Source organism: Enhydra lutris, unplaced genomic scaffold (genome assembly GCF_002288905.1).
Source record: "Enhydra lutris kenyoni isolate GAN:26980312 unplaced genomic scaffold, ASM228890v2 scaffoldscaffold11, whole genome shotgun sequence".
NCBI classification, from domain to species: Eukaryota; Metazoa; Chordata; class Mammalia; order Carnivora; family Mustelidae; genus Enhydra; species Enhydra lutris.
In genome coordinates this window covers 1,365,094-1,381,336 of record NW_019154095.1, presented here as the reverse complement: position 1 = coordinate 1,381,336, position 16,243 = coordinate 1,365,094, and the positions used below count along the sequence as shown (strand labels likewise).

Genomic DNA, 16,243 nt, shown 5'->3' with positions numbered 1-16,243 from the left:
CCTGCCCTTCGAGCTGGAGCACCTTCCCCCGGGGGGTCTGGTGACCGGGGAGATGTACCCACTGAGTTTGCTGTTTGTTACTCTTGCCTCTAGCTATCGCACGATTTATAAAAATATAAATAACAAAATGTCAGCCGGGTTCCATCTCTCGAGGTGTTTCTTGTTATCCTCTGAGAACAGAGTGGCTCGGTGAGGTGTCCCCACGCGTCGCCATCAGAGCTGACGGAGAGTCAGACCTTCCAGGGGGGAGACGAAGAGGAGGAAGCTGTTCTCGCCGCGAGCTCGGCGAACTGCGGAGTCCAAGCATTCCAGTGTGCGCGGAACAGAACACGACGGGCGGCTTCGGCGGAGGGACGGGAGGGAAGTTACCGGGCCGGTGAGAAGCTGTACAAGCATTTTGTTACAAAGCAGAGAGAGGACGGTGGCGAGGGCTGCGGCCGTCCCTAGAGACGCGTCTGGGCCTCGGGAATGTAGATCTCGATGCTGTCCGCGCGCTCCGAGGCCGAATTCTGGCGGAAGGACGCCGCCCTCTTGGCCGCCATGAGCCGCCTCCGGGCCTCTTGACGCTGTCGGTCCGGCAGGTCCAGGGACTTTTCCCTCGTGATGGGAAACTTCCCTTTGGGGGGCTTCTTTGGTATCGGAGGGGGCACCTTTCTTTCTTCCTGAAAAGCATCACAAGTCAAGAGTGGGGCCATCAGAGGACAGCAGCACCCGCCCGTGAACCCGCCCCAGGCGGGGGTGGCTACGAGTGGCATGGGACACCCCCCGAGGGCCCGAACTGGCCCGGCCCCGTGGCCCACCCCGCGGCCTGGCCGCCTGCCCGGTGGCCCTGCCCGTGACTTCTCACAGCCTTCCTCAGTGGGTATTGGGGTCTGGTGACGGCGTCACACTTAAGGAACTCAAACCCGCCCCCGAACACTGCCCGTGTCCTCGGTCTCTGCTCTATTCTGATGTCGTGCCTAGGGTAGCGGACTCTGCGTCATCGAGCGTTGGCACACGCCTGCCACCCAAGGTCCTGAGCACCCGGGGGAGTGTGGCAGATGACACTTGACGCCCCCGTCACATGCTGCAGTCTTTTCTACGGACTCCGGATTCTACGGGCCTTCCTGGAAACCATCTTACGTGCGGGGCCGTCAGCCAAATCCCTGTTAGGGCCCTAAACCCCTTTGACGTTAACTAGATGGTACACAGACGCACATGATTACTTCATGTTCTTAAGTCACGAAAACAGGTGTATGCCTTTTCTAGAAAGCTCCGGGCCACAGTCGTGCAGTGCATGTGGTATGTAGTGCTTGTTACTGTCCCAGAGACATGTCTGTGTCCCTAACCCTGCCGCGTCACTCACTGCACACCCTAACCGGAAAGGCTGGACTGGAGGCGGACTGTGCTGATGGCAGAGGGCTGGCTGGGCTTTACAGAGTCGACTGGCCCCTTCCCAGGAAAGGGTGCCTGGCACAAGGCACCAGAACCCCTTACTTGTCTGAGCAGATGCCTCGTTGTTGGGGGGAACTCACCCCCTCTCTCCCTCCAGCCTCTACAGAAACCCAGAGGGGCCGGACTGTGGGCACGTTGTGGGGAAGACATGCGGGGCAGACACCAGTGGCCAAATCTTCCACTGCGAGTGTCGGCTTTGGTAGGAGGCTTGCTTTGCTGTCTGACACTTTATTCCCACGACTTATTCTAAAATGGCTTGGACCGAGATGTTTTTAAAAAGTAGGGGGTGTGGTACCCGTGACTTGGTCAGCTGAGTGGCTGACTTCCAGTTTTGGCTCAGGCCATGATATCAGGGTTGTGGGATCTAACCCTGAGCTGGGCTCTTCACTGGATGAGGGATCGGCTTGGGATTCTCTCTCTCCCTCTCCTTCTGCCTCTCCTCAGATTAAAAAAAATTAAAATGACTTGGACCAGAAGCAACACCTTCTTCCTGACTCTCGGGCGGGCATCTATGACGATGGGGTGACTGGTTCACTGAGACGTTCAGCTCTCTTGGAAGTTGGTTCCTGCGCCGGGCACATGACCACCGAGCTCGTCTCTGCTCGGGAGCCTGGAGTAGGGGCTGCAGGAAATACATGGGAGCAGCTGTGGGGGGACTCGGCCGTGCACAGGGCCTTCAGCCTCCAGCGTCCCGGGGTAGGGAGGGCTGACCAGGTGGCCGCAGATCTACAGAGTGGACTCGCTCAAGAAACATAAGCGCGGGGCCTCTGTGGTGTGAAAGAGCTGCCCATCGTCTACACCGGGGTGTCCGCCCCCGGCAAGAGACGGTCTTCAGCTAGGGGCCGTTCCCTGTGCATAGCTCAGGCAGGATGGATGCTATCAGCTGTCAATTGCAGAAGAATGAGAAACATAGGAGGGTTCCTGCCTGCCTTTAGACTGCTGGCTGAGTTCTACTTTTAGTATTTTATTAGAGCCACATTTGCACCGCTGTACTTGTGACCTCCTTCACTTCAAAACCAGAGCACTGATGGGACTTGCTTACCTACGCTGTGCGGCTCACGGAGCGCCTACGGCTGCCTACTCCGCTCTGCCCCCGTCTGTGTGATTTGTCACGGTCTGCAGCGGCGCCAACGGCATCGAGCCCAGAACTCCAGGACGGCTGGGGCACCCTTGTGGGCACGGCGCTGGTGGCCGTGATGGCTTCTGCTCGGGCTCCCCACATGGCCATCCGTCCTGTACTACAAGCTACAGCCACAGCTTCCAAGCACGCTGGGTTCGTGTCATTATTTTATTTTGACAATGTCTATCTTATGTTTACTTAGATCATCTTTAAAATGTGATAGGGAATCAATGTGTTTATTGCTGGTTCAGACCCACATGTTAGTCCCCTAAAGACGAAATCCAAAGGGAAGATGTGACTGACCTTAAGGGTTTAAATTCAATGGACACGTTCAGTACTTAAGGGCGAGGCTGGGAGATCTAGAGGGAGTTTTAATCATCAAACCACTCACTGAAGCTTGAAATGTTTTCTTGGCTTCGGCTGGAGATAAGCAACTGAAACGTTTACCTCAACAGGAAGCAGTCACTGTGACCAGACCTGACACACCCCTGTGGAAAAGCACCTGCATATGATCCCAACAAAGGTGTGATGAGGACAGGTCAGAGGGCAGACCCTGCATGAAGGGAGACTCTAGATCTGCTTGTGGTTTGGGGCTGAAGCCCAAGAGAGCCGGCAAGAACGAGCCTCGGGCACCTGGCCGGTGACTCCATCCCTCTGCACACACGTGCCCGGTGACGGCTTGACGTGGGGTCGCTAACCTGAGACTAGGAGCCCATGGCATGGAGCGTGACTCCCGCAGCCGGGCCGGGCCGGGGTGCGAGGACGCCGGGCAGAATTACCTTCCTTTCGGGCGACTCGACGACGTTCCAGCCGCCGAGCTTCAGCTGGTGCAGCTCATCAAACTTCATGCTGACGTCCTCGACGGAGAGCTGCAGCATGTCCCAGTAGCCTGCCAGGTCCTGGGACGTGGGTCTCGGCATGGCGCTGGGGTCCTGCCAACACAGGAGCACAGCTTACAGCCCACTCTTCCCCGCACGTACCTTTTAGGGCCTCGGGTCAGGGAGACGCCCGGCTAATTCCAACTCCGATGCAAGTGTTCGAGTGGGCTCGCGAGGGCCCGGTAAGCTGGCACAGGTATCTGCTGACACACTGCACGTCCCCAAATATGGACAAGCTACAAAGTGTGTAATCCCAGCTCTGTGACATTCTGGAGGATGAAACGCTGTGGGGACAGTAAAAGGATCAGAGATTGCCTGGGGCTGGGGGGAGGGACACACGGGTGGGACACAGACATTTCGGGCAGGGAGACTACTCTGCCTGATACCATTCACATCACCGTGCGTTCGTCCAAACTCACAGAGCGCACGACACCAGGAATGACCCTCATGTGCTCCCTGGACTCTGGGTGACCGTGACGTTGTCATGAAGGGTCTCTGACTGCAACAGAAGCACATTCTGTCGGGGAAGCGGGTCATTTGTAGGGGCGGGGGAATGGGAAATCTCTCTCCCTTCTCAGTTTTGCCATGAACCTGAAACCGTTCTAGAACAACAACCCCCGTTAAAGAGGATACGTGCGCTACGTTCATTCCTTGCTTCCTTTCGAAAATGCTTTCTTAGGTGATGCTCAAAGTTTCCCGGCGCTGGGCATTCCTAAAAGCCACGAGGCGGCCACATCTTTGGTCTCCCTGGGGGGCTATTCAGCAGACTGGTGCCCAGGACCGGGACACGTGTTCTGCAGCGGTGGTGAGGCTGGGCTTGGAGCCGGTTCTGTGCGCTCTGGCACATCTCGGTGCTAAATCCCACGGCCAGCGCGGCTGCACAGACGCGGCCCCGGTTTGCTGTGCCCCCACAGAGGGAGGACGGGGACGCCCATCCGAGGTAGGTGCACAGCGGATTCACGCACGGGAGGCCGCAGAGCCGCACGCCAGCCCCAGGTGCACGCCGTCCCAGGGCGCGGGCTGCATCCAAGTCGGACGGCTTTCCGAGATGAGCGCCCCCGTCCGCCCACGTCCCCTGCGCGTGTGAGCCTAGCTGCTTCGCACTGTACCTGCCTAGAGGCACGGGCTGGGACCCCGGGTTAAGTGTGTGGGTGTTTCCGCGGGTGGTGTCTTTGATTCAGTGGGAGGCTATCTCAGATTCAACTGAGAAATTTTGGTGAATTTGCTTATAATGTGCAAATTTCATCTTACTTGTGAATTGTTCCCAGTAAGCTCCACATCCTTTACCTTTGTCAAAGGTCTGATGGACTATGGTCCATCGGGGCGGCGAGACAGAGCCCCGCGGTGCTGGAGGCTGGGCATCTCAGCTCAGGCTGGTGTGGACGTGTCCGGGGGGGGCCCTTGTCCAGGTGGCCGATTTCCGACTGTGTCATGTGGGGGGCGGCTGCGGGATCTGTGGGGTCCCTTTTGTAAAGACACTAACCCCATTCATGGGGACTCCACCCTGATGACCTCATCACAGCCTGAAGGCTCCATCGCCCGACGTCATGACCCTGGGGGACACATTCAGTCCACATCACGCTGGCTTGACACCCTTATCAGAATGATCACTTGGCCCCCAGCCTGCCATGTGCGACCCACCAGCAGCCTGTGTGGGTGAAGGTCAGGGGGAACGAGCTGTGTGTCCGTGGAAGCTGGGGGGATACGGGCATCGGCGAGGGGGACAGCCAGCCTCCAGGGAAGTGTCTTCATGGGGGCAGCTCCGTCCACCAGCCATGGGGGCTCGTCCACTCACATGTGGGAGCCTGACTCAGTTGCCGCTCCTGAGGAAAAACAGCACGACCGTGTGATAGCTGGGGCCGCGATTCGGCAGTGACGGTGACGGGACTGGACCCTGAACATGCTTGCGGCCATCGGGAAGGAAGTGGGGCGGGAGGAGGCTTCTCATACCTGGGAGGCATGTTCCGTCTACACTGGAGTTTCGAAGGGGGGCTGTGGAAGTCTTCTGAACTTCACCAACCCGACGAACCTCTGCTTTTTGTGGGTTTGGGAAGGGGGACACCTGAGTGCGTCTGCAGGAGGTGGCGCAGTGACCCTGCCCATCTCCGAGGTCAGGTTGCTGGGCTCGGGTCATGTCCTCAAAGGGAAAAGCTAAGGAGGTGCTCCTAGCGAGATGCAGGCTCCCGGTGACCCAAGGGTGGACATCGCCCTGCTCTGCTGTTCTCGAGGCAGGGGTGCGGCTGTGTGCAGCCGCCGGGCACACCCAGGCTCTATACCCCGTCCTCTGCCCTCTCCTGGGTGGGGATGGCCGCATGCCCGTGGGGGGCCGTGCCACCCCCTCCCCCAGCACAGACACAGTGCCGTCTTTCCCCGCTAAATTCTCATTCTGCAGAGTTTGGTGGTTTGTTGGCCCGGCCGGCAGAGGCCCCACAGCGTGGGCTCTGGCTCCCGTGTTCCCAGCTAACGTCCTCCAAAGGGCACATAGGGGACGGTGCCGGACGGTGCCGCTGCTGGCATGTAGGTCTGGAAGGGACTATGCACTCTTCCCAGGCCGGCTGGGGATGCCGGGCTCCTGGTCCATCCAGGAAGCCCGTGTTCTATAGGGTACGAGGGCCATTGCTTCCGCTCGGCTCTGCACCCCGTGACTCGGCCAGTATCCGATGCCCTTGCCTCGGACATGCTGCTTTGCTCTCCATCTGGAATGTCTGGGCTCCGGCTTGTCTTCTGGGCTCATTTCTTTGACGTGAAACTGGTCAGCCGCCTAAGTCCTCCAGCTAACGACATGGCGTCTGCCTGCGCCCCAGCGTCTCTCTCTGGCCAGGCCGCCTCAGACACCCACCCCTGCTGCCCCCTCTGCTGAAGGCTGGTTTGGGTGGGTGGGTTTTTTTTCCTCCTCGAATCCTAGATAGAATCCAAAACAAAAGGAAGCAGCCACACTGTGTATATTAGAGCTCAGAAAAGGACTTTTTGAAGGTTAGGATAAAATGCGATTGGACATGTGTAAAGCATCCAAAGTATTCGGATGGATGATTAAAAATCTAGTATGAGCTGCTTCCGGCACACAGGACGTGGACACGTTATAAGCTTGCGTAACGTCTTTACATGTTTTTACTGCCTGTTCGGTGCGTTAGGTAGTGAGTTCCTAAAGACGGTGAGTACCGATGCTTACCCAACTCAGTTGACACGTACGGAGCTCAGTAACTGCCTAAATCCGTTCCTTTAAGGACAGTCATCAGACAGGGAGAAGCAGGACATGCTCCCCACACACCACAGCTGGGCACGTCGCAGCCGCACGTCCCTCTCAAGGTGCACGGACCCTTCCTGCCCCCACTTCCTAATGGGGGTTATGATCTCCTGTCCCGGGAGACACAGGGGCCACTTTGTACATTTTGGGATGAACTCCAATGGGGTTAACAGGAAAATACTAGAGAAAACATACTTTTAAACAATCCTAATCAAGAGGGTGAGTTGGCAGCTCTGGTGCACTCTGCCTCCTTTGATGTGTGAGAACATTCAGTAAGTTCGCGTCTCCTTACAGGTTAAAACAACAAAACAAAGTCACATCGTGAGCACCATCGCTCCCATGGTGCACAGACCTACTTGCATTTTAACGACAAGTTTGCGCTGAAAGAAATCCATGTATGGGTTTATAAAACAGTCTGTACGGTGATGTGAAAGCTCCTTAGTTACTTCTACAAAAAAGTCACACGGCTATGTGCTTTCATCAGACAAAGAACATGTGCGCATGTACACAGATGCCGTAAGTAAGCGTCAACCTACGTGTGGGTGTTCTTTCTCTTCAATGTTCAGAACAGTCAGAGCCAAGTTTAAAGCCAACTGTGCTGTCTGTTCCTGGTATCTTCTTTTCCGTCCTGACTATGACACAGAAAGCCCCGATTATTCTACAGTCTCTCCCGAATCTCTCTGAATGTTGCTGTCAATGCGTTGAGTCAAGCCGCCCCTCGTTGCGGTCTTTGTCCGGGACATCACAGCTGTTCCCATCCCCGCCCTCCTAGGGCCTTGGGCAGGTGGACCGTGCAGCGGAAAGGCGCCCTAGGGCTCTGGGGGGCTGTCCCCGTGCCGCTCCTCCTCTCCCCCAGCACGGCCTCACAGTAGCCTCTTCAGCACCCCGAACCCCAACCCAGGACGTTGCTTGAATTTGCTCCCTGCTCTGCAGGCCCCAGGAGCCTCCGGCCGAGCAGCTCGGAGACCCCGCCCCCTCGGCTGCCCCTAAGGGCCGAGCACACCTGAGATCCACTCACCATGTTCTGCTGGCACAGCCAATAAAACTGCTGGAATTTCTGGGACATCAGAAGCTGCGCGCTCCCCACGGCACTCCTGATCTTACCAAGAACTGTGAACAGAACAAACAAAACACGTTTAAAACTGGGTCAGCAAGAAACCAAAAGCAAGAGTGATGCACGGGGAGTCAGGTTCAAATGCCTGAGTGAGTCTCCCCCTCGTCAAAACTTCGAATTTGCTGTGCGGGGCACGGCCACGGACTGAAGCTTTTTCCAGGCCGGCCCGTGTCCGGGTTTAGAGGGAAAGGCAATGACGTGTAAGTACTACCAGCTGTGAAGCTATGACTGGTCAATGCTGGGACGAGTGTGGCCTGGAAGGGTGGTCTATACCACAGGAGGCTCTTCTCCTAGCAACGCTGCTCAGGGGAGCTAGAAGGTGAGGCACAGGTAGGAACAGAAAAGACATTGAGTCCTTCTTACTTTTTATGGCCTCCACAAAAATGAAGATGTTAATTCCTAATTTCTAGGAACTCACATCGGACTCGGTGACCTCATTGGACTCATGGGAGTCGTCTCTGGGGCTCTGAAAGCGTCTACCCAGAGGGAGGAGCTGTGCAGGGAGAGGCTGTGGTGTGCTTGGGACCCGTCATCTCCCAGCCTTGGGCTCTGTCCAAGCTCCTGCCACCGGCCGCAGGGTCCCGTGGGCAGACGATCACTGTCACGGCGCTGGGCTCCCGTCACATTCGACTCACCAACTGACTCCCCAAGGGCATTTGTAGTGACGATGCCCTCGCCCCCGCTCCCGTGACCCCACTGTGACATGACAGGAAGTCTCCAAACGATTTCTAAGTCATGTGACTTTAAGCAATCAAACGCCACTTTTTAAACAAGTAACTGCTGTAGTTTTGTCCATGGAGAGGACTTAACACACTGAAGAAGCGTGGGGTGACCACTTCGGGATGGAGTTCGGGGGAACGCAAGCCTGTGTGTGTGACGTGCCGGGTCTCTGCCCCAGTCCTGTGACCTCTGGGTGGCTCCAACGCCTGCCACCTCCGTCCCCCGTCCTCACACAGACCAGTCCTTGTCAGGCGTTAGCGCCATAATCATTTGGGAACTAAGAGCTTCGGCGGATCCCAACTCAGAATACTCTACAAGCATTTGGGAATCTGTGGGGACCCGTTTCCTGCCTCCATACCCTGAGCCCAGGCCCCCCTCCGTCCCTGAGACACAAATACAAGTTATGCTCAGGGTTTCGGCAGACCGGCGTTGTGGAGCTGGAGCGGGTTGTCCCCACCGGCTCACTTCCGGCTGCCCTGCGGCTCTCCTGCAGACCCTCTGGAGTGCACGTGTCGAGGAACGGAGGCAGCCTCTCCGGGGCCAGGGGCTGGGCCTCGAACTCCAGCCTTCCCGCCAAGAGCGCCACAGGAGCCTGTATTTGTGAACGGCAGGTGGGAGGTGGTTACAGACGGGCTGTTTCCCTGGAGATGCGTCCGTCCTGGAAGGGGAGGAAAGAACCGTCGCCCTCCCACGCGGGCTTGTGCCAACTCACCATTTCTGGACTCCTGGCCCATCTCAAGAAGAGTGTGGACCAGAGCTCGAGGCGCACCAAGGATGAGCTTGTGTCCCCCAGCTTCTTGTCTGGAGGGCTGTCCTGACAATGCCCCTGGGGGCGCCTGTGCCAGTCCGTGGGGCACACACGACTGTCGAGGCCTTGTAGGTGTCCACAGAGGGAAAACTGAGTCCAGGGGAGTAAACCTGGCTCCCCCCACGGCCCCCAACATTTTCCAAATGCAAGTGACTAAACCCGCGGCCTCTAAGCCGAGCGCCTGGGAGACTCCTTCAGTGTGTGTAGACCCCCCGTGGAGGAGCCGAGCGCTCCCCAGACAAGCCCCGCCGTTGCTGTGCTCCCCCCGGGGCCTGGCGCCGGAGGAGAGGGCCAGAGACCATGGTGGGGATGAGCTTCCACATCCACGTGACCAAGTGCTACGAAGCGGTGCGGACAGAAGTCCCAGGCATGACCCCGTGGGTGGGTCCGAGACGTGTCATGGGCGCCAGCGGTCCCCGCAGGCAGTGGTAGTCCCTTCCCTCGAAAGCGAAGTGCTGGAGTCGGGCATAACGTGTCCTTAAAATGATTTTCTCCAGAGTAAGACGATGGACTTCAACGCTTAATTCAATTCGTCTTGTTTTCCCATCTGCCTGGGAGGACCTCAGCTTCCTGCTCCCCAGAGTTTTATTATGAACAATTTCACACACATGCAGGATCTGAAAGGAAGGCATCTGCATCACTGCGAATCAGCAATTAGTAGTTCGCCACGCGCGTGTTTATCTTCCTGAACGAGCTGAAGATAAGCCGCAGCCAGCCCGTCTGTCACCTGCCGTGTCCTGTGCCTCCGTCACGTCCTTATCATTCCGAAGGCGGGAGGCATTCCCTCACGCGTCTAATTCTGCACCGCTTCTCGAATATTAACAAGGTGAACACGTGTGGCTTTAATAAAAGTGAATAAATTAGAAAACACTGTGGCAGCCTTTCAGACTTAAAAAATGTTTTCATGCTTCTTGATCCCCAGGCCCAGGTGTGTTCTGCCAATCTGTTTCGAGAGGGGATTTCCTCCCCACAGACCCTCCTCCTCGATCTGATTTGCCAGGCAGCAGTGGGCCTGGAGTGGTGGTCAGGATCTGGGGTTGGGGGAGCTGGTGCAGGGGGAGGGGGAGGGTGCTGGGGTTCAGGACTGAGTGTGCCCTGAGGACAGGTGGTGGGCAGGTGCAGCATTAGGGCGGTGGGCAGCAGTGGGGATGGGGGGCAAATGCTGGGATGCGGGGAGATGAGCAGGAGCAGGGACAGGGGTGGGCAGGTGCAGGGAGAGGGGTGGGCAGGTGCTGGGACGGGGTTCGTGGGAGTGGGTAGGTTCAGGGACGGAGCGGTAGACAGGTGCAGGGAGAAAGGTGGTGGGACAGAGTCAGAGCATCTCCTAGGAGGGGTGAGAGTACTTTCCCCTTCATTCACATTTTGATCCCCAAACTGAACGTGTTTCCCCAGCTCTGCTCTCACTGCTGCTGGGAGTTCGCCGTGTGACCCCTGTAACCTGTAAGACTTGACAAAAAGATTTGGAGACATGGGTTTTGATCAGGCTGTCACTTTAGGAAGACATAGAAGCGATGACAAAAGTGCTCCTTGGTAGGGACCAGGTTCCCTCAAACGGTAATTAGAAGTCAGTCAGTTTTATATAACTTGGTTTTAGTCACTAATTTTCATATTCTTCTTAAAATGTAGTTCAACAGAAGTACGAACACAAAGCACTTCAGTTTATAGCCTTAACTCAGCATGGGTAGACGGCACACTGCGTGGGATGCGGGGTTAGTCTGAAGGGTGCAAAATGACCGCGGCTCGGGAGAGACGGGGAACGTGGCGGAGAAGGTCACGATGTGACTGCTAATGGCGAGAGGGTCTGCCTCTGGGCGAGCGGGGACAGTTTCATCCAGTACCTTTAATGCGAATACCTTCCCATAACTGCTGAGAATTGGAAGTGAAAAATTCAATTTATTCTTTTCCACTCTACTCCCCTAATGTCGTCATAGCCCCGACACTTGGTTTCCAGAGCCGCAGGTGAGCGTCTGCGCTCCCGGACCGCGGACTGATGAAGAGCCCGACGCGGCGCTGGCCTCCAACGCGCAAGGAAGTTTGATTCGCTCCCTCACTCCCTTTCATTTTTCATACGTCCTCTAGAATTTCCAATTCTTTCTAAATTTGCTATGAAATGCCAGGACAACATTTACACTTTCAGAAGCTGAAGTGGATTTTTGTAGAATTTGCATCGTTTGAAAAGATCACGGGACTGTTTATCTCCTCTCGGGTCTCTCGGGCTCCCCTAGGACTGGTTTCCTCCAATGGAACAGGTGCGGGAAAATCACTGTTTGCGCTGATGTCCCCCCTGCAGGTCTCACGCGTCACCATTCTTGTGTTTATCGTGCGCACGTGTCTTTGCCCACTCCAGTGTCCCATGGCCCTTTGGAGCCTGGCATGTGAGGGACATCCCCCTGCGCACCTACCCGGGCTGCTCGAGAACCTGCAAGCCCGTCGGGAGGCCGGTGGCGGCAGCTGCACAGTGTGCTGGGCCCCAGGGCTGGGGCGGCCGCGGTCATGTCTGATTCTGCAGTTTTCATTCCTCTGCTGACACGAGGCGTCCACCAAACTACAAACACAGGGGTGGCTTCTCTCCGGCCCCGGTCCTCCTTGTGCCCGTGCACTCAGGGTGGCTCTGAGCAACATGTCCCTCTTCCCCGTGCCTGCTGCGTTGTCTACGAGCTGGGCGTGGCCCCGTCTGGAGGTCACAGCTGGGAGCCCGGGGTCCCCCTCTCTCTGCCGGTAAAGGGAGACCCTCAGATGAGGGAATCGCTTAAGCCCCCATTTGGGTTTAATCTAACAAATATAAAAGTCCCCAAATATGAGTATAGTAATGGTTTCCAGTCCCTCCAGGACGGGTCTTTAATGACTTAACAGGAGGAAGGCCGCTCGGACATGACTAACATGCACCGCATTTACGTGGGCTCCTGATGCTTTTCATCGACCACACAGGGCCGAACGGGTCTCACTTCAGCCGATCAGCGCCGTGAGCCGCGACGATAAAACTACAGTGTGGAAGAAATCAGTGCACGTGATGGGAGCTCGGAGTTCTGCTTTAACAAGCCAGATTAACGTAATCTTCTTTTTAAAGGTGGCCTCACCAGTAACCTTCTGTTCTCAAAACGAGTGCAAGAATCAGAGCTGATTTTTTAACACTTCTTAGGGAAATACCTCACGTTGATTAATAGGGCGCCGGTTTCAGGTGCGAAGGGCACAGAAGACCACAGCCAAAGTGTTGTGTCATCTTCGTCCACAAAACGGTCACACGTCTGCACAACTTCAGGAAAGAAATTAAGAAAATCACAGAAAGTATCAAGTGCGTCTACTCTCTGTTCTCTGCAGCTGAGTCTTCCAGCAAAGCCGTCATGTTTAGTCATGAACCGGGACTGGGACAAGCGCACACAAAGCAAATCATTAGTTGAACTCTCCAGGCTGGGCGGGTGGGTGCTCCCAGGCCCCCACGTGAGGGCGGCGGGAGGTCTGGGGGGTTAGATTCGAGCGTTTATGAGGGTGTGACAGGAGCGTGACCGTCCCCGTCCCTGACGACCGTCCACCTCGTTCCTCCTCCTGTTCCTGCTACGTCTCCGCGGCACAGCCCTGTGCCGGACACGGGCGGTGAAGGCAAATGCAGGAAACAGCGTCCCCGCACCCGAGGAGCCGGGGGCCTCCCACGACAGCAGAGGCACGGCCCCGGGAGGACTCCGCAGCGTCCTGTCCTCTGAGGAATGCATGTCCCCGAGGGCAGGCAGGTGCCGAGTCCATGTCAAAGTGCAGTTCCTCTTAAGGAGCCTGGAGACAGGGGCTCCTGTCCGTGGAGGGGCTTCCCCCATCCACCCCTCTGCTGCCCCTGCCGTGCAGCCGAATCCGATGCCCCTTCGAGGCCCAGCATCATGCCACCGTCTCCATGAAGCCTTCCTGGAATTCCCGCTGGTGAAAGCATCTCACACCTGTGAGTTTCTTAAGCTCCCATCTGCATGTCTCCCACTACACGGGGCGTGGGGGGAGGTTCTCCACTCGGTATACATAGTTCTGTCCCGCTCTCGCTGATCCCGGGCATGGCAGTCCGTGTCTACACTGTTGGTCACTCCCCGTCAGCCTACGGTCTGTGGGGTGGCAGCTGGCTCAGGCACGTACTCAGGAAGTATCTGTTGAATGTTTACAGCAATGAGAGAATCCAAGAAGATCCCAGAGCTTCAGGAAAGGTGTTTAGGGAAATGCAATCGAGGGCAGCAGAAATTCGCTTTCTGCTACAGCTCACTGAAGAAGAACGTGCTTTCCAGATGCCTCCGATTAAGGCGGCCAGAGTCTGAGTCCTGTATTTCCCATGAGGATGGACTCTCACGGCCGATCGGGGGTCACTGCTGGCCACTGAACGGAATTCCGTATAAAGTAGCTTTATAGCACTGTTCCCAGAACTCTCCCGAATGCCCCCAATGACAAGATAATCATGACTTACCAGGACAATGCATCAGGGCTGAAGCCTTCCAACTGTTAGATCTTTTGTGTTTAGTTTGAGAAGGAATTTGCCCCCTTTTCCCTCTTCATCTCCGGTGGCCAAGCAACGACGAGCTAAGTCTCCATTTTATCTGCCCAGGGATTCTGTCTGGAGCACAAGCGGGTGCCACAGCCACCGGAGACCAGAATGAAGCAAATGGCCAAGGACCAGGACTCGACACGCTCTACGCTAGGCAGAAGGTAGTCCACAAGAGCACAGACTGGAAGGAGGCAATGCGGGGAGAGGGTGCCCAGTAAAGGGACCCTGGGATTTGATAGCCTCCAGCAGTCCAGTGATGAAGCATAGCTTTCGACAGGAGACCATCCTGACCTTGCCTCTCGACTCCCTCCCCGTACTCTGTGGGATCTGGGGTGAGATGCCAACCTCCTTAGGCCCGGGTGTTCTCATTGTTAGGATGGTGACGCTGCTCTCCACGCACCCCAGGGCAGGGCGGTGAGTGCTGAGCGAGGTGTGCAGAGACCTGCCCGCAAGATCTGTCATGGGATTCGTGCTCGGTACGTCCTGGCGTAGGGCTCTCTTCTTTTAAAACAGTATCCCTTTTTAAACTAGAATTCTTGGAAAATAATATTACATTATACTAAAATAACTACGTTATTTTTAAGGGCATGTTAAATATGGAAAATCATGGTAAGGTAACAAAAGCTCTGGGCCTCCTTCCAAACACAGCAGCGGCTAGTGTCTCCTGTTGTCCTGCCCACAAAGGGGGACCAAAACTTCTTGGATGTGTCCTAAATGATGTAACATCAAATGATGAGAGGACCAAATGCACAGACACGTACGGAGCTAGAGCGGACAAGTTCGTCTTCTGCGGGGTTCTGCTGCAGGAGGGCGGGGACATGTCCTGGCTGACCACCCCGTGGGTCTGCCCGTCCCGGGCCCCGGAAGAATGCACACCGACCCCAGGCGCACAGCGGGAGCCCACAGCCTGACTCCGATTTCGCATCAACTTAGGCAATTTACTTTTTCCAAGTTTTGTCTTTGTGATAAAGACCGTAAATCCCTACAGCCATTAAGTACCGATTTTGCCAAGCAGAAACAGACTGACGAGTGAGATGAGTGATTTTTAAATATCAGAATTGTGAGTCATTGTTGCACTCAGTGTACCCTGAATGGGTAATACATTTGGACAAACGCACGAGAGCCGTCTGAGACGCCCATCAGCCACAGCCGGGTGGGGGGCAAGTTCAAATGCTTCGCCATGGCCACACTTCCTCAGAAACACCCAGGGTCTCCCACCCACCCTGGTGAACAGTGTGTGCGACGTGATGCTGAAGAGAGGAGTGTGGGGGAGAACTGGCGTATGTCTCTCTTCCTAGGCTAACAGGGAAGTTCTGACTGCGAGCGATCGACACGCCAATTAGGTTCTGGGCTTTCTGGACCGCAGGAATCATACTCTTATATAAGTCCACATAATTTCATCATCGTCTTTCCACGTGCAGGGCAGACAGACCCTATCACAGCAGACATCGAGACATGTATGGAGGCGCACAATTCCCAAGGACGCCAGCCATCCTTCGGAACATGAGAATTTAGAGTCCAGCAAATGGACAAAGGAATTCATGGGAAAAGAAAAAAGAGAGCATGACTTGTCGAGTCGAGACATTCAGAAATGACTCTGTGAAACCATATTCTGGTCAAGGCAATGTTAGTTCCAGGTGGGTGACAATTACTCTCGGATCCTTGGTCTATCCACAAAGACAGGTGGTGTTTGTTTAGAAATCACATAGAGCAACTCTGACAATGTGCAAGACAGGATTCTTCAGGTCAGTGGGAGGCAGGTGCAGAACGAGGACTGCTGTCCCTTTCTCTCCCGAGAGGCAGAGGCCCGTCAGAGCCAGAAAGGGGCTGGAGCAGTTGTGCTCTGCGGGCCTGGTCAGGAGGTCACACGGACTCCCACCCAGCACGGTGATGGGGAGCTGGGCGCACACTGCCATGGGGCTGGCCGGCTCAATCTCTACTCATCGCAACCTTCTCTTTGGCATAAAGCCAACTCAAGGGGCGCCTGAGGGGCTCGGTCGGTTAAGTGTCTGACTCTTGGCTCCAGCTCAGCTCGTGGTCTCGGGGTCCTGAGATGGACCCCAGGTGAGGCTCAGTACTCACTGTGGGGTCTGCTTGAGAGTCTCCCTCTGCCCCTTTCCCTGCTTAAGCTCATGCTCTTTCCCTCAAATAAATAAATCTTTAAAAAAAAAAAAAAAAAAGCAAAGCCAACTAAATTCCTTGGAAACACGGGGTAGTAACGATTCTGGAAGCCAGTGGGCATCCTCCACAGCCAGTCACTGCGAGAGTTCAGGAGGAGAGGCACATGGAAAGTTCAACCACACCACCCACGGCGCGGTCAGTGCCCTCGGGCTCGCGATCTCACAAGACCCCAAAGGGTCCCCTTGAGCATGCCGCGGCGCTTCTGCCCCTGCCTTCTGGGAGCTGAGCCCCTGC

At 56.0% G+C, this 16,243-nt stretch overlaps 1 protein-coding gene across 1 annotated transcript in view; it reads right to left on the bottom strand.

The window, feature by feature from the left end:
* Positions 1-443: 443 nt before the first annotated feature.
* The window catches only part of LOC111144536 (DLG associated protein 2), a 162,202-nt gene continuing 146,402 nt past the window's right edge, over positions 444-16,243 (bottom strand). The window contains exons 10-12 of the mRNA XM_022498858.1: positions 7,695-7,786; positions 3,334-3,486; positions 444-662 (exon numbers count right to left, since the gene is read on the bottom strand). Coding sequence (XP_022354566.1) covers positions 444-662; positions 3,334-3,486; positions 7,695-7,786 — 464 coding nt within the window. The remainder of the gene's footprint in view (positions 663-3,333; positions 3,487-7,694; positions 7,787-16,243) is intronic.